Source organism: Tachyglossus aculeatus, unplaced genomic scaffold (assembly GCF_015852505.1).
Source record: "Tachyglossus aculeatus isolate mTacAcu1 unplaced genomic scaffold, mTacAcu1.pri scaffold_108_arrow_ctg1, whole genome shotgun sequence".
Classification (NCBI taxonomy): domain Eukaryota; kingdom Metazoa; phylum Chordata; class Mammalia; order Monotremata; family Tachyglossidae; genus Tachyglossus; species Tachyglossus aculeatus.
The window spans coordinates 1,831,697-1,858,540 of NW_024044845.1; the positions used below are offsets into that span (position 1 = coordinate 1,831,697).

The following is a 26,844-nucleotide window of genomic DNA, read 5'->3' on the forward strand; positions in this document are numbered from 1 at the left end:
CATTCACTTTTTTTCAATGGTATTTGTTAGTATTTGTTAAGTGCTTACTACATGGCAGGCACTGTTGGGAATATACAAGATAATTGGATTGGACACAGTCACTATCCCTCATGGGGCTCACAGTCTGAATCTCCATTTACAGTTGGGATAACTGGGGCAGAGAGAAGCGACTTGCCCAAGGTCACACAGCAGACAAGTGGCAGAGCTGGAATTAGAATCCGGGTCCTTCTGCCTCCTAGGCCTGGACTCTAGCCTCTAGGCCACTCTGCCTTTCCCTGGCAATCTCTAGAGGGTGAAACAGCATGGCTTCCTCCTGTATTCTATAGTTGTTTTTTTAAGGGTACTTGTTAAATGTTTACTATGGATCAAACACTGTTCTAATAACTGGAGTAGATACAAGTCTGATCTAATTAAGCAAGTCTGATTAATTAAGCGAATCTAATTAAACAAGTCTGATCTGTGAATGTGGGGCCCACAGGTTTAGGAGGAAAAACAGGTATTTAATCCCCATTTTACAGTTGAAGAAACTGAGGCACAGAGAAGTGAGGTGATTTGCCCAAGGTCATACAGCAAGCAATTAGCAGAGCCAGAATTAGAACTCAGGTACTCAGACTCCCAGGCCCATGCTCTTTCCTCTAGGCCCCTCTCCTTCTCTCAGTTGAACTGGGATAATATCTGTTTAGAACAAAGCATCACTTACCCAGAGCTTGCCAACATCTATTCCTCCCTTCAGAATGGCTCCAAACCTTCATTATAATAATCGTGATAATCATCAATCAATCAAGCTGCATCAGCCTTCTCTCTGATCTCCCATCCTCATGTCTCTCCCCACTTCAATCCATACTTCATGCTGCTGCCCGGATTATCTTTGTCCAGAAACGCTCTGGGCATATTACTCCCCTCCTCAAAAATCTCCAGTGGCTACCAATCAATCTGCGCATCAGGCAGAAACTCCTCACCCTGGGCTTCAAGGCTGTCCATCACCTCGCCCCCTCCTACCTCACCTCCCTTCTCTCCTTCTCCAGCCCACCCCGCACCCTCCGCTCCTCTGCCGCTAATCTCCTCACCGTACCTCGTTCTCGCCTGTCCCGCCATCGACCCCCGGCCCACGTCATCCCCCGGGCCTGGAATGCCCTCCCTCTGCCCATCCGCCAAGCTCGCTCTCTTCCTCCCTTCAAGGCCCTACTGAGAGCTCACCTCCTCCAGGAGGCCTTCCCAGACTGAGCCCCTTCCTTCCTCTCCCCCTCGTCCCCCCTCCATCCCCCCATCTTACCTCCTTCCCTTCCCCACAGCACCTGTATATATGTATATATGTTTGTACATATTTATTACTCTATTTATTTATTTATTTATTTTACTTGTACATATCTATTCTATTCATTTTGTTAGTATGTTTGGTTTTGTCTTCCCCTTTTAGACTGTGAGCCCACTGTTGGGTAGGGACTGTCTCTATATGTTGCCAATTTGTACTTCCCAAGCGCTTAGTACAGTGTTCTGCACACAGTAAGCGCTCAATAAATGCGATTGATGATCAAGCATTCAATCGTATTTATTGAGTGCTTACTGTGTGCAGGGCACCGGAATTACAAATACAGCAATAAAGTGAGACAATCCATGCCCACAACGTGTCACAATCTCGGTGGGGGGGGGGGGGAGACACACACCAATAGAAGTAAAGAGGCATCAATATAACTAAATAAAATTACAGATATATAGATGATATCATAATGATATTGGCGTTACTATGGAGAGCCTTCTGAATGTGAAGCACTACACAAATCAATCAGTGGTATTTATCGAGGACTTACTGTGTACAGAAAACTGTACCAGCTGCCTGAGAAAGTATAACAGAGTTGGTAGACAAATTCCCTGACCACAAGAAACTTACAGTGTAGAGGAATCAGTCAATAAATCTATGGTATTCATTGATTGCTTGCTGTGTTCAGAGCACTGTACTAAGAACTTTGGAGAGTACAATAGAGTTGGTAGAAAAAAACACTGCCCACAGGGAGCTTACAGTCTAGAGGGGCAGGAGAGAGTGATAAATTTCAGACAAGGGAAATGGTGGAAGTTACAAATATGCACATAAATGCTCTGGGATTGAAGGTGGGGTGAATTTCAAGTGCTTAAGGAGTAAAGGTCTGAGTGCTTAGTCAGGGACGATGAAGAAAATTAATTATGTAGAGGAGAAAGAGAAGCTGTTAGATAGGACACACTTAACTGTTGGAAAGAGGTTCAGGAAAGCAACAATAATACTGTATACTGTTCTCCCAAAGATCCTTTTGCGCTACTAGAGACAAAGGATAGAGTTTTGAGAATCAACATGTCCTGGTGGAAAGAGTCCAGGCCTAGGTGTCAGATAACTTGGGTTCTATCCTGCCTTTGCCATTTGCTTGTTGTGTGACCCCGGGCAAGTCATTTAATTTCTCTGTGCCTCACTTTTCTTAAATGTAAAATGCAGAGTAAACATCTGTTCTCCTCCTACTTAAACTATGAGCCCTACGTGGGTCAGGGACTGCATCCAACCTGATAAACTTGTACCTAACTGAACACGTATAGCAGTGCTTAACACATAGTAAACGCTTAACCAATGTAGTAACAATAATAATAGTAATAATAATATTAATGATCGGGGCTGGATGAACCACTGATGACATTTCATGTCATCTTTCATATGCCTAGGCCTTCAATACTGTGTCTGACTGGTTCTTCCTCTGAGGTTCCTCTGGTGCTATCCTTTTCACTGTACCTCAGTCTCACCTATCTCTCCACTGAACCCTCACCCACGTCCTGCCTCTGGCATGGAATGCCCTCCCTCCTCATATCTGACAATTACTTTCCCCCGATTCAAAGTCTTATCGAAGGCACATCTCCTCCAAGAGGCCTTCCCTGACTAAGCTCTCCTTTCCTCTTCTCCCGCTCCCTTCTGTGTCACCTTGACTCGCTCCCTTCATTCACTCTCTACCAGCCCCACAGCACTTATGTATATAGCTGCAATTTATTTATTTATTTAATGCCTGTCTCCCCTTCTAACAATAATAATAATAATAATTGTGGTATTTGTTAAGCACTTATTGTGTGCTAGGCACTCGTAATGGGTTGATTAGGGTTGTTTACAACTCCTGCGAAGAATGATTATATCTTCTACACCTATTTCGTGTTAGGGGCTAAAGGATGGTTGATTATTTACATAGGTGAAAGTATTGTAAAAAAGGATGTCCTTGCTCTTGAGGGTTACCCCGCACCGGGAGCCTGGTCAGCTCCTTGGAGTGGGGCAGACCCTTGGGAACAACGGCCCTTGTGTCAACACGGATACAAAAATAACCAGAGCTTGTGTAAACTGAGATACATAAGTTGTTTGTCTTGGACTATAAAACTGGGAAAGTCCAGGAACTCATTCGAAGCCTCACCTGGGAGTGGACGCACTGCCCAGGGATTTTCCCGATTCTAGAGACTCCGGGTGAACAGTCCCGGGGCTTCCCAGCTGAAGTGTTGACCTGGATATAGAAGACGAATTAGGACAGGTGATGTATGAACCCCTTTGACTTTCCCGATTCTAGAGACTCCGGGTGAGCTGTTGTTGAACTGGATGTAGTAGATGAATTAGGATCGGTGATGAATGAACCCCTTTCTTGTTCTTCTTTATAATTTGTTATGGATTAGTATTTAGTGTTTTGCTTATTGATTATAATTTGTTATGGATTAATATTTAGTTCTTTGCTTATTGATTATAATAAAGTCTTTAATCTTAATAAAAGACTCCAGCTGTTTCTGATTCCCAAACTCTTCTCCCCTTCCTCAGGCAAAACAGCACTGTACTAAGAGCTGGGGTGGATACAAGCAATTCAGGTTGGGCGTAGTCCCTGTCTCACATGGAGCTCACAGTCTTAATCCCCATTTCACAATTGAGGAAACTGAGGCCCAGAGAAGTTAAATGACTTGCCCAAGGTCACACAGCAGACATGTAGCAGAGCCAGAATTAGAACCCACAATCTTCTGATTCCCAGGCCCGTGCTCTATCCACTATAGCATGCTGTAAACTCGTTGTAGGCAAGGAATATGACTGTGCATTGTTATACTTTACTCTCCCAAGAGCTTAGTACAGTACTCTGCACACAGTAAGTGCACACTAAGTACTACTGACTGATTAACTGACTTCCTGAGCCATGGCATTCCCAGAGAAATGTTCCTACTATGCCTACTTTTCCTCCTTCTAGCCTCTAAATCACAGTTCTGCACCAGAAAACAGCCAAAGGTGAATTTACCCCACAGTATGTGCAGATGTCTGCAGATTTAGAAAACAGGTAACACTGATGAGTCTACCAACTCTGGTGTATTGTACTCTTCCAAGTGTTTAGTACAGTGCCCTGCATAGAACAAGCAGTCAGCGTAGAGTAAGCACTAAATAAATACCATTGATTGATTACTTGACCAATTCCTCTAGACCTTGTGGGCAGGAACGAATCTGCCAACTCTACTATATTAAACTCTCCCAAGCTCTTAGTACAGTGGTTTCCACACAATAGGAACTCAATAAATGGCACTGATTTATTGATTGGGTCCTTGTTTTACCGGTCAATGGGTCCCTTCCCTGCCTACTAGCCCAGTGGTCCCAACTGAAGAATAGGGAAAGTGGATATGGAAGCTGAAAATGAAGTTAAGCCTCTATGGTGTAGGAGGGTTGAAAGTCCATGGAAATGGAGGCTATTGTCTTCCATTCTCTTAATATCACGTCAAAACACTGATCCAGGCTGCGGATAAAGTTCTGACCTTGATCTGTGAAGCTCACTGAATGAGTAGACTGAGAAGTTGAGGATCAGACCTATTTCATGGTATTTTCTGAGACTGTTGTACCAGCGTTCCCTGAGGACAGATAGGGGATTTCAGAGCCTAATTAATACCATTGGACACGACAGCGGAATCATTTTTTTCTGCATCCTGGATTAAGGGAACGTTGAAAATATGAAAAGGAAAAAAGTGCCATGATATCAAAGTGCCAGGGGTTCAGTTAGACAGCCAAGCCTAGCCAGGACAAAAGAAGGATGGAAAATATGTCATTCATTCAGGATTTTCTCAGACATTTGATTCCATCACATAATTGTATTTTATGAATAAACCCTATATTCAGTTGCTTCCCTTGTCTTGTCTTATACCATCGAGTCATTCCCGACCCATAGCGACGCCACGGACACATCTCTCCCACAAAGCCCCTATCTCCATCTGCAATCATTCTGGTAGTGAATCAATAGAGCTTTCTTGGTAAAAATACGGAAGTGTTTACCATTGGCTCCTTCCACGCAATAAACATGGGTCTCCACCCTCGACTCTCCCCCACGCTGCTGCTACCCAGCATGGATGAGTTTTGATTGTAGCAGATTGCCTTCCACTCACTAGTCACTGCCCAAGCTAGGAATGGGATGGCTAAGCCTCTGCTCAACTCTCCCTCCTGTAGTCAAGACTGGTAGAGTACTGGAAACTCTCCAGGTGTGACACTGAGAGAGGGGTGCTGTCCTTACCTGTAATTTATTGTAATGTCTATATTCCCCATTAGGCTGTGAGCTCCCTGAGGGCAGGTAAGTTGTTTACCAACTGAACTGTAGTGTACTCTCCCAAACACACAGTAAGTGCTCAGTGACTACCGTCTATTGATTGACTGATTCCTCTAGAGTGCAAGCTCCCTGAAGTCAGGGATTGGGTTTACCAACTTTACTGTGCTATACTCTCTCAAGTGCTAAATAAGTGCTCTGCACACAATAAGCGCTCAATAAATACCACTGATTGATTGAACGATCCCTCTAGACTACAAACTCCTTGAGGATAGGGATAGTATCTTCCAACTCTAATGTACTGTGCTCTCTTATGTGCTTAGTACAGTGCTCTGCATACAGTAAGTGCTCAGTAGGTATCATTGATTGATTGCTTAGCCCTCTTCATCATGGCTGAGCAACTCCACCACACACTGCCGCCTCCCCTACAATCTAAAGGACTAATGAAAGAGCAAACCGTGGGACACTGTAACATCCTTCCCAGACTGGCCTTCAGCTTTCTGTTCCTGAGTCTGTATATAATGATAATAATAATGGCATTTATTAAGGGCTTTCTATGTGCAAAGCACTGTACTAAGCGCTGGGGAGGTTACAAAGTGATCAGATTGTCCCATGGGGGGGGGGGCTCACAGTCCTAACCCCCATTTTACAGATGTGGTAACTGAGGCCCAGAGAAGTGAAGTGACTTGCCCAAAGTCACACAGCTGACAATTGGTGGAGCCGGGATTTGAACCGATGACCTCTGACTCAAAGCCCGAGCTCTTTCCACGGCATCACGCTGCTTCTCTATGTATATGATGGGGCTTGTGCCTGGAGGCACTATGGAATAGAACATGGACAGAAACAGATCCGTCCCTGAAAGACCATTTGACTTAGGATTTAGATAGGCAAAGGCCCCAACGGAGAGGAAAAGAGAGACGATGACAAGGTGAGGCAGACAGGTGGAGAAGGCTTTGGACTGGCCCTCCACTGACGGCATCTTCAGCATGACGCAGAAGATACAGATGTAAAAGATGATGATGGAAACGAAGCAAAGGAAGGAGAGGCTTGCAGTAAAGGTTGTGACTTTGATTTTCTAAGGATCACAGTGGAGTCAGCTTGGGCCAGGAGGTGGGAAGAATCACAGAAGAAATGTTGGATCACATTGGAACCTTAGAAGGGCTCTGAGAAGGTGGCGGCCGTTTGCATGAGGCCAGAGAGGCCCCCGCTAAGCCAGGAGGTGGCTGCCATCATTCATTCATTCATTCAATCGTATTTATTGAGCGCTTACTGTGTGCAGAGCATTCTACTAAGCGCTTGGGAAGTACAAGTTGGCAACATATAGAGACGATCCCTACCCAACAGCCGGTTCACCGTCTGGAAGGGGGAGACAGAAAACAAAACAAAACATATTAACAAAATAAAATAAATAGAATAGATATGAACAAGTAAAATAAATAAATAGAGTAATAAGTATGCACAAACATATATACATATATACAGGTGCTGTGGGGAGGGGAAGGAGGTAAGGCCCCCCCGATGGGGAGGATGGGAGGGGGAGAAGAAGGAGGGGGCTCATTCTGGGAAGGCCTCCTGGAGGAGGTGAGCTCTCAGTAGAGCTTTGAAGGGAGGAAGAGAGCTAGCTTGGCGGATGTGTGGAGGGAGGGCATTCCAGGCCAGGGGGAGGACGTAGGCCGGGGGTCGACGGCGGGACAGGTGAGAACGAGGCACAGTGAGGAGGTTAGCGGCAGAGGAGCAGAGGGTGCGGCCTGGTCTGTAGAAGGAAAGAAGGGAGGTGAGATAGGAGGAGGCGAGATAATGGAGAGCCTTGAAGCCAAGTGTGAGGAGTTTTTGCCTGATGTGTAGGTTGACAAGCCCCTCTGTTCATGACGTCCTCGTACCACAAGGGGTGGCAGATGGCAGCATAGCGGTCGTGGGTCACCACAGTGAGCAAGATCATTTCAGTAGATGCCAAAGATAAAACGAATAAAACTTGTAAAACACATCCCAGGAAAGAGATGGGTCTGTTGTTGGTCAGGGAGCTGAAGACAGACTTGGGGACGGTGATAAAGATGAGGCAGAGGTCGATGAGGGCCAGGTTGCTGAGGAATGAGGAAGAAATACATGGGGGTGTGGAGGCGCTCATCAAGCGCAGTGACGGTGACAATGAGGAGATTATCCGTCAGGATCGCCAGGTAGACCAGGAGGAACAATGCGGCGTTGACCAGCCACAGCTCCCGAACCTCCAAGAACCCAGGAGGAGGAATTCCAACCTCGTTGTGATATTGAACATTCCCTCTCCAGCGATACCGTGGGTACCCTGGGGAAAAAGAGATTGGAAAATGAGAATGGAAAGGCAATGCTTTTCCATATCAATTCTGGAGTTACTGGACGCTGAAGAAAATAAGAATGTTTATTCCCTCGGAGAACACTTCGCTTGTTCTAATAATAATAATAATAATTGTGGTATTTGTAAATGCTTTCTATGTGCCAAGCACTTTACTAAGTGCTGTGGTAGATACAAGATAATCAAGTCCCACACAAGGCTCACAGTCTAAGTAGGAGGGAGAAGAGGTGTTTAATCCCATTTAGCAGATGAGGGAACGGAGGCACAGAGAAGTAAAGTGAATTGGCCTAAGTTACTCAGGAGACAAGTGGTGGAACCGGAATCAGAACCCAGGTCCCCTGAGTCCCAGGCTCTGGCTCTTTCCACTAAACCACTAGGCTTCTCTCTTGTCCCATTGTCTTTAGACTGAAAGCTTCTTGTGGGCAGGAAGCCTATCTAGCAATTCTGTTGTATTGTCCTCTCCCAAGCGCATAGTACAGTGCTCTGCTCACAGTAAGTGCTCATTAGATACCAATGATTGTGCATCCAGTCATTGATGTTCATTGCCTTAGTTCTAAATATGTTTATGTTGCCATTGTGAACTAGATTGCAAGACTTTATGGACAGAGAACATGTCCATTCATTTATTCATTTAATTAGGTATTTATTGAGCATTTACTATGCAGAGTACTAACCTAAGTGCTTGGGGGAGTGCAATATAACATAATTGAGAGACAAATTCCCTGCCCACAACGAGTTTACCGTCTATATGTGTGCTTTGTAGAGAATGATCTATTCACTTTTGCTATGAAAGGGCAAACATGTTTGCGGGAACCTCACAGACTACTCAGATTAGGTCAGATGAGTAGAGAGAAATAATTGTAGTATTTGTTAAGCACTTACTATTTGTCAAGCACTATTTTAAACTCTGGGGAAGATACAAGGTAATCATATCAGATTATTTTTTACGGTATTTCTTAAGCACTTACTATTTGCCAGTCATTGTACTATTCTCTGGGTTAGATATAAGCTAATCAAATTGGACCCAATCTATACCCCACATGGGGCTCACAGTATTAATCCCCATTTTACAGGTGAGGTAACAGGCACAGATAATATAAGTGACTGTCCCAAAGACACACAACAGACAAGTGGTAGAGCTGGGAGTAGAACCTAGATCCCCTCTCTCCCAGGATCATGCTCTATCCATTGACCATGCTGACTCTGAACAAGATAATCTGGTCCCGCATGGGCTCACAGACAATGCAGGAGGGATAGGAAGCATTGAATCCCCACTTCTGCAGATGAGGGAACTGAGGCACAGAAAAGTTAAGTGACTTTCTCAAGGTTACCCAGCAGGTATATGGATTAGAACGCAGACCCCCTGACCCCCAGAACCATGCTCTTTCCACCAAGCCACACTGCTCCTCTTAACTCCTGGAGTTCCTAGGAAACTCATGGAGAGTCTTGTAGCACAAAGGGCCTTCTGAGAGTTCTGAGCATATCTGTTGGGATCCAGAACAAGGAAATAAATTAGTATTGAGCAGCAGTCTTGGACTCACCCAGAGGGACCCATTATGTGCATATTCAGGTGATGCAGTGTGGCTCAGTGGAAAGAACACGGGCTTGGGAGTCAGAGGTCATGTATTCTAATCCTGGCTCTGGCACATGTCTGCCGTGTGACCTTGGGCAAGTCACTTAACTTCTCTGAGCCTCAGTTACCTCATCTGTAAAATGGGGATTAAGACTGTTATCCCACGTGGGACAACCTGATCACCTTGTATTCCCCTCCAGAGCTTTGAACAGTGCTTCGCACACAGTAAGCACTTAACGAATGTCATCATTATTATTATTATTAATCCTGGCTCTGACACTGTCTGCTGTGTGGCCTTGGGCAAGTCACTTCACTTCTCTGGGCCTCAGTTACTTTATCTTTAAAATGGGGTTTGAGACTGTGAGCTCCACAAGGGACAGAGACTGTCTCCAAACCGATTCCCTTGTATCAACCCTCGTGCTTAGTACACTGCCTGGCACATAGTAAATGCTCAACAAATACCACAGTTATATTCATTGTAATTCACTCTTATTCTCTTGAAGCTCAGGAGGGTGAAGCAACTTCGTTGTCTCTGCTTCTTACCATATTTGTCATTCGAACTAAGCCAACACCTGGTTCATTGTGCACAGGAATAGACGTAATGGTTCCTGGGAGTCAGAGAAGCTGGATTCTAATCTCAACTGCACCACTTGCCTATTGTGTAACCTTGGACATGTTGTTGAATTTATCTGTGCCTCAGATCCCTCACCTTCAAGATGGAGAGTTGATGCCTGTTCTCCCTCCTAATTAGACTGTGAGCCCTATGTGGGACAGGGACTATGTCCAACCTGATTAACTTGTATCTACGCCAGGATACACAGTGCTTTTCAGATAGTAAATACCATTTTAAAAAAATGCTAAATCAGAACATCAATCTTGAAGACCCTTCAGCGTAGGAAGTCTCCCGACCTATGGGGACTGGCCAAAGAAGAGTAGCAGCAACCACCCTCCTGTCCTCTGGTATTACTCAGCACATAATAGTAATCAAAATTAATTCATTCATTTGATTGATATGTACAAAGTGCTATGGGGTTGGGACGGGGAAGAACAAAGACAGCAAGTCAAGGTGACTCAGGAGGGAGTGGGAGAAGAGGAAAGGGAGACTTAGTCAGGGAAGATCTCTTGGAGGAGATGTGCCTTCTAAGGCTTTGAAGGAGAGAAGAGTAATTGTCTTTCGGATTTGGAGGAGGGAGGGAAATCCAGGCCAGAGACAGGACATGGGAGAAGCGTCGGCAGCGAGATAGATCAGATGGAGGCACAGTGAGAAGGTTGGCATTAGAGAAGCAAAGTGTGCAGTCTGGGTTGAAGTAGGAGAGTAGCGAGGTGAGGTAGGAGGGGGCAACCTGATTATTCCTTCCTTCATATTCAATCGCATTTATTGAGCACTTACTATGTGCAGAGCACTGTACTAAGAACTTGGAAAGTACAATTCAGCAACAAATAGAGACAATCCCTGCCCACAACGGCTCACAGTCTAGGAGGAGGGAGAAAGGCATGAAAACAAGTAAACAGGCAGTCAAATGTGGGGGACAGTTTCCATGATTGCCTCCTTTCCCCCTTGTCACCCTCCTATATTCTGATTTTCATAACCACCAAGAATGATCTTAAAATTCACAGAATTATTCTTATTATCAGTAGTAGTATCAACATTATCATTATTGAATTTATTAAGAATTTACTTGCAAAACACTGCCAAGTGCTGGAGTAGAAACAATGTAATCGGATCGGACACGTTTCCTTACCCACAAGGGCTCAGATTGTAAGAGAAATATAGAGCACATATTGAACCCCGATTTCACAGAGAGACCCAAAGAGGTTACAATGCTGGACCAAGGTCAAACAGCAGGTCAGTGGCAGAACAGGGCAGACCTTTCAAATGTCGTGACTCCCAGCCACATGCTCATTCCACTAAGCCATGATGCCGCCCAAACAATCACTTGTCATTCATTCATTCGTTCATTCTATCATAGTTATTGAATGCTTACTGTGTGCAGAACACCATATTAAGCGCTTGAAAAGTACCATTCAGAGTAAAGAGAGACAATCCCTGCCCACACCAGGCTTACAGTCACACACGTCTTATCAACCACTGTTCCAGACATTGACAAATCCTCAGACGCTGGACTTTCTCTTTGGACAGCTCTTTATATGGATACCCCGACTTTCAGCACCCTGATGAGGAATGGGAGAGTCAGCAAAAAGAAATAGACATTTTGTCCCTTAGAGGAGGGAGGAGGAATCTCCCCATTAGGACTCTTCCCAGGGCGGTCTTCACATCCCTGATCCTCAGGCTGTAGATGAGGGGGTTCAGGGCTGGGGCACCACGGTGTAAAACAAGGACAACAGCAGGTTCAGGGTCGAGGGGGAGTCTGACACGAGCTTGAGGTAGGAGATGACGGCTGTAGAGATGAAGATGGTAAAGGTGGCGAGGTGGGACAGGCGGAAAAGGGTTTGGCCCGGCCCTCAGAGGCCGGCATCCTCAGCACGGCCTGGAAGATGCGCATGTAGGAAATGATTATGAAGACGAAGCAGACGACACCAAAAACTACCCCATTGGTGATGCTCACATTAATGGCGATGTGGTCCTCGGAGCAGGAGATCTTCAGCAGGAAGGGGATGTCATAGAATAACTGCTGGATGATGATGTCGGACACACAGAAGCTCAGTCGATGCTGAATACAAGACCCCAAATAGCACCCCGCTGAGCCAGAAGGATGCCGCCATCTTTCCACAGCCTGTGGTGGTCATGATGGGCTCACAGAGCAGAGGGCTGCAGATGGACACATAGCTGTCATAGGACATCGCCACGATGAGGAGAAACTCTGAACCTGCAAACAGGACCACCAGGAAGACCTGAGAGGCACAGCCCAAGAAGGAGATGGAGTTGTAGTTGGTCAAGGAGTTGAGGACAGAGTTGGGGACGGTGATGGTGATGAGGCAGAGGTCGAGCATGGACAGGTTCCTGAGAAAGAAGTACATAGGGGTGTGGAGGCATCGGTCGAAGACAGCGACAGCGACGGTGAGGAGATTCTCCGTCAGGGCAGCAAGGTAGACCAGGAGGAACAGTGCGGCGTGGACCAGGGGCAGCTCCCTTATCTCTGAGAAACCCAGAAGGAGGAATCCCATCACCATAGAGATTTTGGGCATTTTGGGGAGGCAGCACTGACTTTCTGCAATGGATGAGGGAAGAGCCAAAGTTAGAGTCCATTGAGTGAAGGAATTGGCATGACACTTGCTGGTGACTCTCTATGAAGAGGAAACAGTTATTGAATTCAAAATGATCTTTGAGTTCACCGTGGAGACACTGAACATTTCTCGGGGATGATGTCCACTCCCTGCACAGGAAGAGGGAAGACCTCAATTTAGAGACGCTGATGTTGGGGGTAAAGGAATAGGACTAGGTCAATCAATTCTATTTATTGAGTAACTATCGAGGACACGGCATTAGTACATATGATTACTGTCCCCAAGGAACTTCCAATCTATTGGAAGCACCAAGCGTCTAACCGTGGAGAATCAGGGTGCACTATTGGGAAGAACATAGGCCTGGGAATCAGAGTACCGGGGTTCCAATCCCAGCGCTACCACTTGTTGGCTGCATAGCCATGGAAAAGTGAGGAAAGTGATTTAATTTCTCTTCGCCTCAGTTTTCTCATTAGAAAAATGAGGATTTGATACCTGTGGAACAAAGAATGTATTCAACCTGCTTAACTTGTTAACCACAGCGCTAAGGACAATGCTTGGGTCATAGTAAGAGCTTAACAAGTACAAATTCTATTGCTATTACTATTATTATTACTCCCCCAATGGCTTAGGACACACAGTAATTGCTCAATTAATATTATTTAGGATTGATTGACTGATACTAAATTATATTGTGTCAACCTAGGCCAGTAGACTTGAGGGCAGGGATTCCAACCTTCCCCACTATTTGCCTTCTCCCAACATTTGGGAAGAACTCTTAGTGCTGATAGTGCCAGTGGCTGTACCATACCCACTAGGAAACGCTGCTTCTTCTGACTTGTCCTGATTGTAAACCCGTTGAAGCTCTGTTCATTCTGACTATATAAACTGTACTCTTGAATCAAGCATTCATCCTCTTTCTTTTCTTTCGCTTCTCTCCTTCCCCCTATGCGCAATTCATTCTGTGTCTCTCTCCCCTATTAAACCATAATCTCCTGGAGAGCAGGAACAATGCAATTTAATTTCTTTTCAACTCTCCTAGGAGCTTAGTATAGTGCTTTGCACCCAGCATGTGGTCGAAAAATACCACTGATAATAATGATAGTAATAACTATGGTCCTTGTATACCGCTTACTATGTGCCACGCCCTGTTCTTAGTTCTGGAGTAAATACAAGGTAATCAGGTTGTACACATTCCCTATCCCACATGGGGCTCACAGTCTCAATCTCCATTTTACAGATGAGGTACCTGAGGCACAGAGAATTGAAGTGACTTGCCCAACGTCACAGGGTAGACAAGAAGCTGAACCGGAATTGTAACCCGTGACCTCTGACTCCCAAGTCCGTGCTCTGGATGGGTGGATGGATAGATGAATGGTTGGAAGGTTGGATGGATGGAAGGAAGGAAAGATGGATTGACAAGAGAAGATGGATTTTAAAAGATAGATGGAGCTGCAGTCATCCTTTCTTCCCTTCTCCCATACCACCTCCCATTTTCCAACTTTTATTCCCACCCCCAGAGTCATGCTAAAGAACATATCATTATATTTTCATAGACATTGCTAATAATGATATCATTATTGTATATTTAAGAGGTTGTGTCCATAAACTGTTCCACTTGCTGGAGTAGAAACGAAGGAATCAGTTCAGACAATTCCTGCCCCATAATAGCTCAGACTGTAAGAGTAAGAGATAAACCCCTAGGTTACATAGAAATCCAGTAGCAGAACTGGCATCAAACCTCAAGTCTCAATCAATCTACCAATCAATCAATCATAATGATCGAGCAATTACTCTGGGCCCAGCACTATTCAAAGCACTTGGAAAAGTTCAATATAACAGAGTTTGTAGACACTTCCCTGTCCACAATGAGCTTACAGTCTAGAGCAATTCCGATCCCTTTAAACCATGGTAAAAAAATATGGCATTTGTTAAGCACTTGTTATGTGCCAAGCTCTGTTCTAAGCACTCGGGTAGATACAAGGTAATCGGGTTGTCCCACATAGGGTTCACAGTATTAATCCCCATTTTACCGATAAGGTAACTGAGGCACGGAGAAGCTAAGTAGCTCGCTCAAGGTCGCACAGAAGACAAGTGGCAGAGCAGGGATGAAAACTGCCCCCAAACAGGATTTACTAACTAACCACTTGTGAGAGTTCAATTTAACAGAGATGTTAAAAACATTCCCTGCCCACAATGAGCTTACAGTCTACAGAGACTTCCCTTCCTTTAGGCCACGATGCCTCCCCAAAGCTGGATGGTCAGTCCTATTTCAGTCCTAGCCGCCACCCTCCCAGACTTTGACAATTCATCAACGTCCAGCGTTATCTTTGAACTTTGTAGGACAGCTAAGTATCTGGCTAGTTCCAAGGGAAATTCCTTGGTTAAGTGGTGGTGGTCAATTATTTGCATAAGGAAGGGGACATTCTGTCCCAGAGTGGAAGCTGGGTGAGGGACCCTTTAAGGATCATGCCAATGGCATCCTTCACGTCCCGGTTCCTCAGGCTGTAGATGAGGGGATTCAGGGCGGGGGACACTACGGTGTAGAACAAGGACACAGTCAGGTTCAGTACTGAGGGGGAATCTGGGGGTGGCTTCAGGTAAACACAGAATTAAGTCATGACAAAGAGAGTGATGACGACGAGGTGAGAAAGGCAGGTGGATAAGGCTTTGTCCCCGCCCTCGGAAGCCGGCATCCTCAGCACGATCCGGAAGATGCACACGTACGAGACGATGATGAGAATGAGGCAGACAACGCCTAACACTAACACGGTGGTGACGCTCACGTCAATGGCGACGTGGTCCTCGGAGCAGGTGATCTTCAGCAGGGAGGGGACGTCACAGAAAAACTGCTTGACGACGTTGGACCCACAGAGGACAGGGAGAAGGTCGAGGCTGAAATGAAGACTCCGAACAGGCCCCCACTGAGCCACGAGGCGGCCGGCATCTTCCCACAGGCCACTCTGCTCATGACGACCTCGTAGAGCAAGGGGAGGTAGATGGCGATGTAGTAGTCAAAGGACATCACCATGAGGACAGGGTATTCTGAAGCTACAAAGAAAACCACCAAGAAGACTTGTGACAGCCCAGGAAGGAGATGGATGTACCGTCGGTCAGGGAGTTGCGGTTGGATTGGGGGACGGTGATGGAGATGTAGCAGAGGTCGAGGACGGGCAAATTCCTGAGGAGGAAGTACATGGGGTTGTGGAGACGCCGGTTGATGGCGGTGATGGTGACAATGAGAAGATTCCCTGTCAGGGCCGCTAGGTAGACCAGGAGGAACAGCACGGTGTGGACCAGCTGCAGCTCTCGGGTCTCCGAGAATCCCAGCAGAAGGAATTCCCTCACCGTGGATACGTTGGAAATCTCCTGCAAGATGTTCTTGGGCATCATGATAGGACCTGATTTTAGACAGGGATTGAAAGCATTCAGGTAGAAACTCACATCGCAAGATAATGCCCTTGTCTGGGGATGAACCTCAGTCAATCCATTAATTCATCAATGGTATTTATTGAGAGCTTACTGTGTGCAGAGCACTGTACAAAGCACTTGGAAGAGTCCACTACTACAGGGTTGGTAGAGACGTTCCCTCCCACAACCAACTTGCAGTCAAAAAGGAGAAACTCACCTGGTCTCCTCGTTCTGCCTCCTGTCTTAATTCAGAACAAAACGGAAAAAATTCCAAGTTGGTGATGTCTATTTTATCCTGAAACATCAGCAGAGATTGTGGCCACTGCTTGATTTGGGCTTGTAAAAATCTAGAACGCAGGGCTTATGTAATTACAAAACTATGTGTTTAAGGAAGGCTCGTGCTGTACAATTTACTTCGTCCGACACTACACACATACACACAACCCATTTCTTCGTGCAACACAGCACACCGCGTTCAAACAGGCTCCTAGAATGGAAATTTGAAAATTCTCCTACGGCTTCCTTGCCAAGACACGTTCCAGGAAAAGCAAGGATTATGGAAAAATTGAGTCTATCAACAAGCTCTTACTCTCAGGATTTTTAAATGGTATTTGTTAAGGGTTTACTAAGTGTAGGGCACTGTACTAAGCACGGGGGGGCGGGATATAAGGAAATCGGGTTGGACACAGTTCCTGTCCCTCACGGGGATCACAGTCTTAATCCCCATTTTATGGATGAGGTAACTGAGGCACAAAGAAGTGAAGTGACTTGTTCAAAGTCACACAACAGTGAGTGGCAGAACTGGGATGAGAATCCGAGTCCTCTTGACTCCCGGGCCCATGCTCTTTCCACTAAACGTCACTAATTTTAATTTAGAGAAATTCTGACTCTGATCCTGGTCATCCCAGTTCCCTATTGTTATTTCCATCACCTTTCACCTGGAACCTACCCGGAGTCACCGGGCCTGTCCTGGACTGGGGAGCATCGACCTCTGCTGAGAAAGAGGCTTACTGCATCTCGTCAGTCCTGGGCGCTGTTGGCGGAGACAGGAAGGTTTGGGTGAGGGTTGAGAGCTCAGGATCCTCCTTCCCCTTCTCGGTTCTCCAGATGGCTGCACCGTCCTCTCAGATGATGGCCGGTCTATTTCCTGGGGGATTCCCCGTGGAAGGACGGGCCCAGTGCTCCACTGAGACAGCTGACTGTCAGGGAATCTTGGAAGGCTGGGATCGTGGGCTCTCTCTGGTCCTGGGCCCCACAACCTAAATAACTGCCCTTTCCCGTGTGGTTCCCACTCTGGGACTCTTTCGTAAGGCAACAGACTAATCATCATTCCCCTCCTGTGATTAATAATAGCGTTCTGGTTAATCTCTGAGGTTTGAAGCTTCATCCCATGCCAAGGCTTGGGACCAGCTGAAATCTGCAGCAATCCATCTTAGACAATCCCTCTAGACCGCAAGCTCATCATGGGCAGGGAATGTGGCTACCAACCCTGTTATATTGCTATATTGTACTCTCCCAAGCGCTTAATACCAAGATCTTCACATCGTAAGTGCTCAATAAATATGATCGATCGATTGATACGCATTATTGTCCCCTACTGAATTTCTATCTGCATTCTCCATTCCTCCAAAGCTCACCATTTCACTTTGCTTCATTCTGAACTCCCTCCACTCAGACCCCTACGTCACCACCTTTCCCCCACTTGGAATTCCCTCTCCATTCATATCCATTAGTCCTCAGGGCTTCCCATCTTCAAAATTCCTTCCTGAAACTTTATGAAATCCACGGGACCTTCCCTGATTATTCTTTTCATAATGGTACGTGGTAAGTGTTTACTATTTTCTGGGGACCGTTCTAAGCACTGAAGTACATACAAGCTAGTCAGATTGGACATGGTCGCTGTCCCGCATAGGACTTCGAGTCTCAATCCCCATTTTGCAGATGAGAGACCTGAGTCCCACAGAAGTGAAGATACTTGCCCAAGGTCACACAGCAGAAAGGTAGCATCCTTAGACCCTCCCACTGGCTGGCTTGAGGGGGGTCAACCCAGACAAACAGCATAAGAAGCAGCATAGCATAGGGGCAAGAGACCGGGCTTGGGAATCAGAGGTTGTGGCTTCTAATCCCGGTTTTCCACGTGTCTGCTGCGTAACCCTGGGCAAGCCAATTAACTTCTCTGTGCCTCAGTTACCTCATCTGGAAAATGGAAATTAATAATAATAATCGTATTTGTTAAGCGCTTACTATGTGCCAAGCATTGTTATAAGCACCGGGGTAGATACAACGTAATCAGGTTGTACCACGAGGGGCTCACAGTCTTAATCCCCATTTTCCAGATGAGGTAACTGAGGCACAGAGAGGTTAAGTGGCTTGCCCAAGGTCACACAGCATCAACGTGGCAGAGGCAGGATTAGAACCCACGTCCTCTGACTCCCAAGCCCGCGCTTTTTCCAGTTAGCCACGCAAATCCCATCAAATTTCCCAAGCAGTGGGGGAACAACGATTGGGCTAGTATTTTCGGTTTCTTTTGAGTCATTTTTTCGTTTAGATAATATTTGAACGGATTCCTTTCCTTCGACTACCTTTTGTATCCAAGCCTCCTTCCCCTTCTCCTCCCCTGTGTCCTGGGCTCTTACCTCGAGCTGGAAGCTCTGTTTGCCCCTCACTGAAACCTCTCAGGTGTCTAGTCAGTGGCTCGGTGACCCAATGGGTCAGCAACAGAGGTGGCCAGGGCCCGAGTGACCCAACAAGTCAATAATCTCCATTAAAATGCCTTGAAGGCCTCAAGTGGTGTAATGAACCGGAGATGTATCTGCATGGAGCAACCCTCTCCTTTTTCACCTCAAATATTTCCTTTTCAGGCCCTGAAGACCTTATGGAGAGAAATCAAAGCAGATTTTTTTTTGCATGACACAAATTTCTCCCTTTCACCACCAATATTCTCTATTCATTCTCATTTCCTTGACCTTGAAGGCCTGAAGTGAACTACTAGTCAGGAAGTGTTTCTGCAGGAAGCCAATTTCTCCTTTTCCAGTTTGTACATTTTCCCTTCAGGTCTTCAAGTCCTTAGGTGGAAAGTTATGAGGTGAGTTTTTGTATCAAGGAAATTTCTCCTTTTTGAACTCCATATATTACCTTCTCCAGCCCTTAGGCAGAGAAATAAAAGCAGGAGATTGTTTGAATGAAGAAAATTTGTCCTTTCTCAACACTCATATTCTCTTTCCGGTTCTTGAAGACATTCAGTATGAGAAATTAGGAAATGGTTTACATAAAGCAAAGTTCCACAATTTCAGCTCAAACATTCTTTTTTCAGGCCTTGAGGACCTTTAGAGAAGTATGCGCTAGAGGTTGATTGTATGAAGCAAATTTCGCCATTTTCACCTCAAATATTTTCTGACCTTGAAGACATTAGGCAGTGAAATAAGGGCTGAAGGTGATTTGTCTGAAGCAAATTGTTTCCTTTCCCACTTCAAATATTCTGTTTAGCGTCCTTGAGGACCTTAGACAGTGAAGTAGAAACTGGATACGATTTTTGCAAGAAGCAAGTTTCTCCTTTTGCACCTTGATTCTTCTATTTTCTGTCCTTAAAGAACTTAGGATAGAGAAATGAAAGTTGCAGGCAGTTTTCAATGAAACCCATTTTCTCTGTTTTCCCTCCAGTATTTGGTTTTGAGGACTTGAAGACCTAAGAGAAGGAAAATACTGGAGATTCTCCTTTTTGCACCTCCACATAATCTCTATTCATTCTCAAATAAAAGGTCTTGAAGGCCTGGGGTGGAGGAATGCACAGGAAGTATATCTGCACTTGAAGATCTGCCTTGAAGATATCATATAGAGAAATCGAAGATGGAGATTTTTTGTGTGAAGCAAGTTCCTCCTTTTTCACCACAGCTATTCTCTTTGACGGCCTTGAAGACCTTAGGTTGTCAGGTAAGAAGGACACTATCTCTTCAGGCCTTGAAGACCTTAGAGAAATTAAAGCTAGAGTTGTACTGCGTGATTCAAATTTATCACTTATCACTTCAAATATTCTCTTTGGAGGTGTTGAAGACCTAAGACCTTACGGATATAACACCTGGAGATTGTTTACATGAAGTAAACTAAGCATTCTTCACCTCATATATTCTCTTGGAAAGACCTTGAAGAACTAAGGTGGACAAATGAGCAGGCTGTTTTTTTCATGAAGCAAAATTGTCCTTCTTTAACCTCGTATTTTTTTAATTCCTTGATGATCTGATTTAGAAAAATGAGGGCAGTAAATAGTTTTGCCTAAAGCAAATTTTCCCCTTTTCACTTGAAATCTTCTCCTTTGAGGCCCTGAAGCCTTGGAGGCAAACTGGAGATTGTCCGCATGAAATTTTCTCCGTTTTCCAATAAAATCTGGAGAAGGTTTGCATGAAGCAAATTTCTGCTTTAGTACCTCAGATATTCTCTATTCATTCTCAGGTACAAAGCCTTGAAGTGGAGTAATGCACAGGAAGTTTATCTGCCTTTTAAGGTCTGCCTTGTATAGAGAAATAACAGCCAGAGATGGCTTGCATGAAGCAAATTCATCATTTTTCACCACATAAATCTTCTCTGATGGCCCTGAAGCCCTTAGGTTGACAAATAAGCAGGGAATTTTTTGCATGAAGCAAAATTCTCCTTTTTTAATGTCATATACTATCTCTTCAGGCCTTGAAGACCTTAGAGAAATAAAAGCTAGACTTTGCATGAAGCAAATTTCTTTTTCCCACCTCAAATATTCTCTTTGGTGTTCTTGGAGTCTTTATTAATCAAAACTAGCGTTGGACTGCATGAACCAAATTTCTCCATTTCACCTCCAATATTCTCTTTTCTGGCCTTGAAGACCTTAGGTAGAAAAAGAAAAGCTGGAGCTTGTTTGCATGAAGCAAAGTGTCTCCTTTCCCTCCTCAAATATTCTCTTTTGAGGTCTTGACGACCTTAGTCAGAGACGTTAAAGCTGGGGATGATTTGCATGAAGCAAATTTCTCCTTTTGCACCTCAAATACTCCCAATTACAAGGCCTTGAAGGCCTGAGATGGAGTAGTGCACAGGAAGTGTATCTGCTCTTGAAGCGTAGCCTTGAAGATGTTGTACAAAGAAATAACAACTGGAGACTGTTTGCATGAAGCAAATTCAACCTTTTTCACCTGATATATTTTCTTTGATGGCCCCGAAGCCCTTAGCGTGACAAATAAGCAGGACATTTTTTGGCAAGAAACAAAGTTCTCCTATTTTAATGCCAAACACTATCTCTTCAGGCCTTGAAGACCTTAGAGAAATAAAACTAGAGTTTGTTTGCATGAAGTAAATTTCTCCTTTACCACCTCAAGTATTTTCTTAGGAAGCCTTTAAGTCTTTTAGAGAAATCAAAACTAGAGTTGGCTTGCATTAACCAAACCTCTCCTTTTCCACCTCAAATGTTCTCTTTGGAGGCCTTGAAGACCAAATATTTACAGAAATAACAACTGCAGATTGTTTGCCTGAAGTAAACTAATCATTGTTCACCTCATATATTCTCTTGGAAAGGCCTTGAAGTCCTTAGGTTGACAAATAAGCAGAACAGTTTTTGCATGAAACAACATTCTCTTTTTTAATGCCATATATTATCTCTTCAGGCCTTGAAGACCTTAGAGAAATAAAAGCTAGACATCGTTAGCATGAGACAAAGAGAAGCTTTCATGAGAGAAGCAGTGTGGCTCAATGGAAAGAGCACGGGCTTTGGAGTCAGAGGTCATGGGTTCAAATCCCGGTTCCGCCACTTAGCTGTGTGATTTTGGGCAAGTCACGTAACTTCTCTGGGCCTCAGTTACCTCATCTGTAAAATGGGGACTGTGAGCCCCCCGTGGGACAACCTGATCACCTTGTAACCTCCCCAGCACTTAGAACACTGCTCTGCACATAGTAAGCGCTTAATAAATGCCATTATTATTATTATGAGATACATTTATCCTTTCCCACCTCAAATATTCTCTTTTGAGTCCTTGAAAACCTAACACCTTACAGCAATAAGAGCTGTAGATTGCTTGCAGGATGAAAACTGATCATTTTTCACCTCATATATTCTCTTTCAAAGACCTTGAAGACATGAAGAGGATGAATAAGTGAGACAGTATTTTCATGAATCAAAATTCTCCTTCTTTAATCTCATATATATTTTTTTTCAGGACTTGAAGATCAGATTTAGAAAAATCAGCGCAGGAAATTGTTTGCTTAAAGCAAATTTCTCCTTTTGCACTAGATAAATTCTCGTTGGAGACGTTGGAGAAATACAAACTGGTAGATTGCATGAAACATTTTCCTTTTTCAGCTCAAATATCCTCTTCTGGGTCCTTGAAGACCCTCGGTATAGAAATCAAAGCTGCAGACTCTTTGCATATGGCGAAGTTCTCTTTTTCCACCTCAAATATTATCTTTTCTGGCCTATAAGAACCTCAATAGAGAAATCAAAGCTGGAAGTTGTTTCCAAGACGGAAATGTTCTCCTTTTTCATCTCAAAAACTTGCTTTTGAGGCCTTCAAGTCTTTAGACAGAGAAGAAAAAGCGGGAGTCGGTTTGTATGAAGCAAATTTCTCCTTATGCACCTCAAATACCCTCTCTTCTGGCCTGGAAGACCTTGGGTGGAAATATCAAAGCTGGAGGTATTTGCAGAAAGCAAATCTCTCCTTTTTTACCTCAAATATTCTCTTTTTTTAAGTCCTTGAAGACCTTAAGTGGATAAATAAAAGCTGGAGGGGGTTTGCACGAAGCAGATTTCCCCTTCTACACCTCCAATATTCACTTTTTGGGCCTTGAAGACCTTCGGTAGAGAGGTAAAAGCTGGAGATGGTTTGCACGAAGCAGATGCTTCCCTATGCTCCTCAAATATGTTCTCTGCTGGTCTTGAAGACCTTCAGTAGAGAAATCTAAGCTGCAAGGCTTTGCCTGAAGCACATTTCCCCATTTTCATCTCCAATAACTACTTTTCAGGTCTTGAAGACTTAGGTAGACAAATGAAAGCAGGAGATGGTTTTACATGAAACACATTTCTCTGTTTTCAGCTCACGTATTCCCTTTGGAGGACTTGAAGACCTCAGATGGAGAAATAAAAGCTGGAAATGGTTTGCATGAAGCAAATTTCTCCTTTTGAACCTCAAATAATCTCTATTCATTCTCAGTGAAAAGGCCTGGAAGGCCTGAAGTGAAGCAATGAACAGGAGATGTATCTGCCACATGAAGCACATTTCTCCCTTTTAACCTAAATCCTTCTCCTGTAAGACCTTTGAAGACCTTACAGGAATTAAAGCTCAAAATTGTTTGCATGCAGCAAATGGATCATTGTTCACCTCTCAGCTGCCCTTCGAAGGCCTTGAAGACCTACGGTGGACAAATAAGCAGGACAGTTTTTGCATGAAGTAAAATTCCCTATTTTGTAATGCCATATACTATTTTTTCAGGCCCTCAAGAGCTTAGTGAATAAAATGAAAGCAGGAAATGATTTGCATAAAACAAAGTTCCCCTTTTTCCCTGGAAAGATTCTTTTTTTGGAGTTTGAAGACCTTAGAAAAGTGTCAGTTGAAGTTGTGTGAATGAGACAAACCTTCTCCTTTTTCAGCTCAAATACCCTCTTTCAGAGACCTCGAAATCCTCTCAGAGAAAGAAAAGCCAAGATTGTTCAGTACAGAAACTTTCTCCCTTTTCGCCTCAAATATTCTCTTTTTTCATTTTCAATTGAAAGTCCTTAAAAGTCCTAGGTGGAGAAAGGACCAGGAGATGTATTTGCAGGGAAACAGATTTGTTCTTTGGCACCTCATGTACTCTCTTTTAAGGCCTTGAAGACTTTGGGTGGACGAATAAAGAGGAGTGTTTTTGCATGAAACAAAGTTCTCCCTTTTTAACCCCAAATATTGTCTTTTCAGGCCTTGAAAACTTTAGATAGAGAAACTACAGCAGGAGATTTTCCTCTTAGGGCAAAGTTCCTCTTTTTCATCTCAAGTGTTCTCCTTGGTGGCGCTGAAGACCTCCTAAGCTAGGGTAAACAAAGTGGAGATTCTGTGCTTGAAGCAAATTTCTCCTTTGGCACTGCCAATAAGACTGTGAACCCCAGGTGGGACAACCTGATTCCGTTATATCTACCCCAGCGCTTAGAACAGTGCTTGACACATAGTAAACACTTAACAAATGCACTTATTATTTATATTATTATTATCAGTTTGGGAGGTGCTGAGGGGTTCTGAGAATTGGGTGATGGGAAGGAATCACTGATACTGGCAGGGTGGACATGACAGGAAAATTCCTCGTTTCAGAAAGAATAGTTTGCAGCCTAGGGTTCGTCCCCTTCTATCTCAGAGTTGAGACAGTGTACCAAAATGGGGCGAGGAAGTCACTGCGTTCTCTCTTCTGAATGGCCCTGTCCTCTTTCAAAATATCTCAGTGATGGAAAATGGAGAAATAATCCATCAGCCCACATTTCCTTCTGCTCCCTTCCAGTCCATCAGAGCACAGATTTCCCCATGTACAAAGCCCCTCCATCATCCCACCACTTCCAGGATGCCTCGCACGATTCATTTTTCTTCTCCCTAAGTCATTTCTCCCAGCTACCAATCAGCATCTTAAACTACTTCTCCATTTTTGCACTCACACCCACCATTATAGTTTTGTACATAGTGGCTTTAATAAAATGTACTCTTTAAACATATAGCCATCTTTTAGACTGTGAGCCCACTGTTGGGTAGGGACTGTCTCTATATGTTGCCAATTTGTACTTCCCAAGCGCTTAGTACAGTGCTCTGTACATAGTAAGAGCTCAATAAATATGATTGATGATGATGATGATCTATTCACCATTCTTTCCTTTCTCTTCTTCGTCCTCCCATTAATTAGTTCTGTATTTATCTTTCCTGTTAGATTTTAGGATCCTGGAAAGCAGGGATGGTGTTTAATGTATTTTGATCTCTTTGAAAGGTTCACTACAGTACTTTACACCCAGGATTCATTCAACAAATATCATTTATTGATTGATGGATGGATGGATTGATAGATGGATGCATGGATGGGTTGTTGGCTAGATGGATGGATGGATGGAAGGGTGGGTGAGTAGATGGATGGATAGATGGATGGAAGGATGGATGGGTGGATTGTCTGCTGTGTGACCTTGGGTAAAACACTTCACTTCTCTGTACCTCGGTTATCTCATCTGTAAAATGGGGATTGAGACTGTGAGCACCACGTGGGATAGGGAATGTGTAAAACCTGATTAGCCTGTATCTGCCTCAGCATTTAGCACAGTGCCTGGCCCTTAGTAAGCGCTTTACTAATCCCAGCGCACAACGTGCTCAGTCTAGAAGAGGGAAGACAGGCATCAAAACAAGTAAACAGGCAGTCAAATGTGAGGAATAGTTTCCATGATTGCATTCCTGATCCGTTGTCACCCTCTGATTTATTGATATATTGAATCCCGGTTTTACAGAGAGACCCAAAGAGGATACATGGCTGGACAAAGGTCATACAGCAGGTCAGTGGCAGAACCGGGCAGACCTTTCGAATCTCATGACTCCCAGCCACATGCTCATTCCACTAAGCCATGATGTCGCCCAAACAATCACTTGTCAGTCATTTATTCATTCATTCAATCATATTTATTGAGTGCCTACCGTGTGCGGAGCACTATATCAAGTGCTTGGAAAGTACAATTCAGAATAAAGAGAGACAATCCCTGCCCACACCAGGCTTACCGTCACACATGTCTTAGCAACCTCTGTCCCAAACATTGACAAATCCTCAGACACTGGACTTTCTCTTTGTACAGCTCTTTGTATGGTTACCCACATGGTCAGAACACTGATGGGGAACGGGATAGTCAGCAAAGGGAAACAGACATTTTATCCCTTAGAGGAGGAAAGAGGAATCTCCCCTTTAGGACTCTCCCCAGAGCGGACTTCATGTCCCGGTTCCTCAGGCTGTAGATGACGGGGTTCAAGGTGGTGGTCACCATGGTGTAGAACACGGATACCAGCAAGTCCGGGGTCGAGGGGTAGTCAGGCACGGGCTTGAAGTAGGCAATGGAGGAAGTAGCGAGGAAGATGATGACAACGGCGAGGTGAGGCAGGCAGGTGAAGAAGGCTTTGGCCCGGCCCTCGGTGGCCGGCATCCTCAGCACAGCCTGGAAGATGTGCACGTAGGAGATGATGATGAAGACAAAGAATCCTAAACATAACGTTAACCCACCGGTGATGCTCACATCAATGGCGACATGGTCCTCAGAGCAGGAGATCTTAAGCAGAGTGGGAACGTCACAGAAGAACTGCTGGACGATGTTGGACCCACAGAAGCTCAGGGAGAAAGTCGAAGCTGAATACAGGACTCCCAGAAGCATCCCAGTGAGCCAGGAGGCTGCTGCCATCTTTCCACAGGCCGTGTTGGTCATGATGATCTCATAGTGCAGGGGGTGATAGATGGCGGCGTAGCGGTCGTAGGACATCGCTGTGAGGATGGGAAACTGAACCGACAAACAGGATCACCAGGAAGACCTGAGTGGCACAGCCCAAGAAGGAGATGGAGTTGCGATTGGTCAAGGAGTTGTGGATGGAATTTGGGACGATGACGGTGATGAGGCAGAGGTCAACGACAGACAGGTTCCTGAGGAAGAAATACATGGGAGTGTGGAGGCGCCGGTCGAGGACGGTGATGGTGATGATGAGGAGATTCCCCATAATGGCCGCCAGATAGACCAGGAGGAACAGCGCCGCGTGGACGAGATGCATCTCCCGGCTGTCCGTGAAGCCCAGCAGTAGGAATTCCCTTACCGTGGAGACGTTGGGCAT

The 26,844-nt window shown here is 44.8% G+C and overlaps 1 protein-coding gene and 1 non-coding gene across 2 annotated transcripts; both read right to left on the minus strand.

Moving 5' to 3' along the window:
- Positions 1-4,220: 4,220 nt before the first annotated feature.
- Positions 4,221-26,844, minus strand: LOC119922557 (olfactory receptor 14I1-like). Its single transcript, XM_038742314.1, has 12 exons — positions 26,578-26,844; positions 21,193-21,223; positions 15,841-15,891; positions 15,591-15,679; positions 14,918-15,055; positions 12,953-12,971; positions 12,458-12,543; positions 12,230-12,298; positions 11,932-12,117; positions 11,602-11,617; positions 7,650-7,845; positions 4,221-4,233 (listed from the first exon to the last, which is right to left on the minus strand). The coding sequence occupies exons 1-12, from the start codon at positions 26,842-26,844 to the stop codon at positions 4,221-4,223; spliced, it is 1,161 nt and encodes a 386-aa protein (XP_038598242.1).
- LOC119922576 lies at positions 5,365-5,502 on the minus strand. The gene has a single exon (XR_005448664.1). It is a non-coding gene; the product is annotated as a small nucleolar RNA SNORA7 (small nucleolar RNA).

Bases quoted from the DNA above. Each gene is read 5' to 3' on its own strand.
- LOC119922557 (XM_038742314.1), bottom strand. From the start codon at position 26,844: ATGCCCAACGTCTCCACGGTAAGGGAATTCCTACTGCTGGGCTTCACG. The intron at 21,224-26,577 runs ATCTCCTTCTTG...TGTCACGCTAAG, and splicing joins CCTTGACCAATCGCAACTCC to GGCTTCGGGGCCATCAAAGA. The intron at 15,680-15,840 runs GTCTCCACAACC...TTTTCTTTGTAG, and splicing joins CATCACCGCCATCAACCGGC to CTTCAGAATACCCTGTCCTC.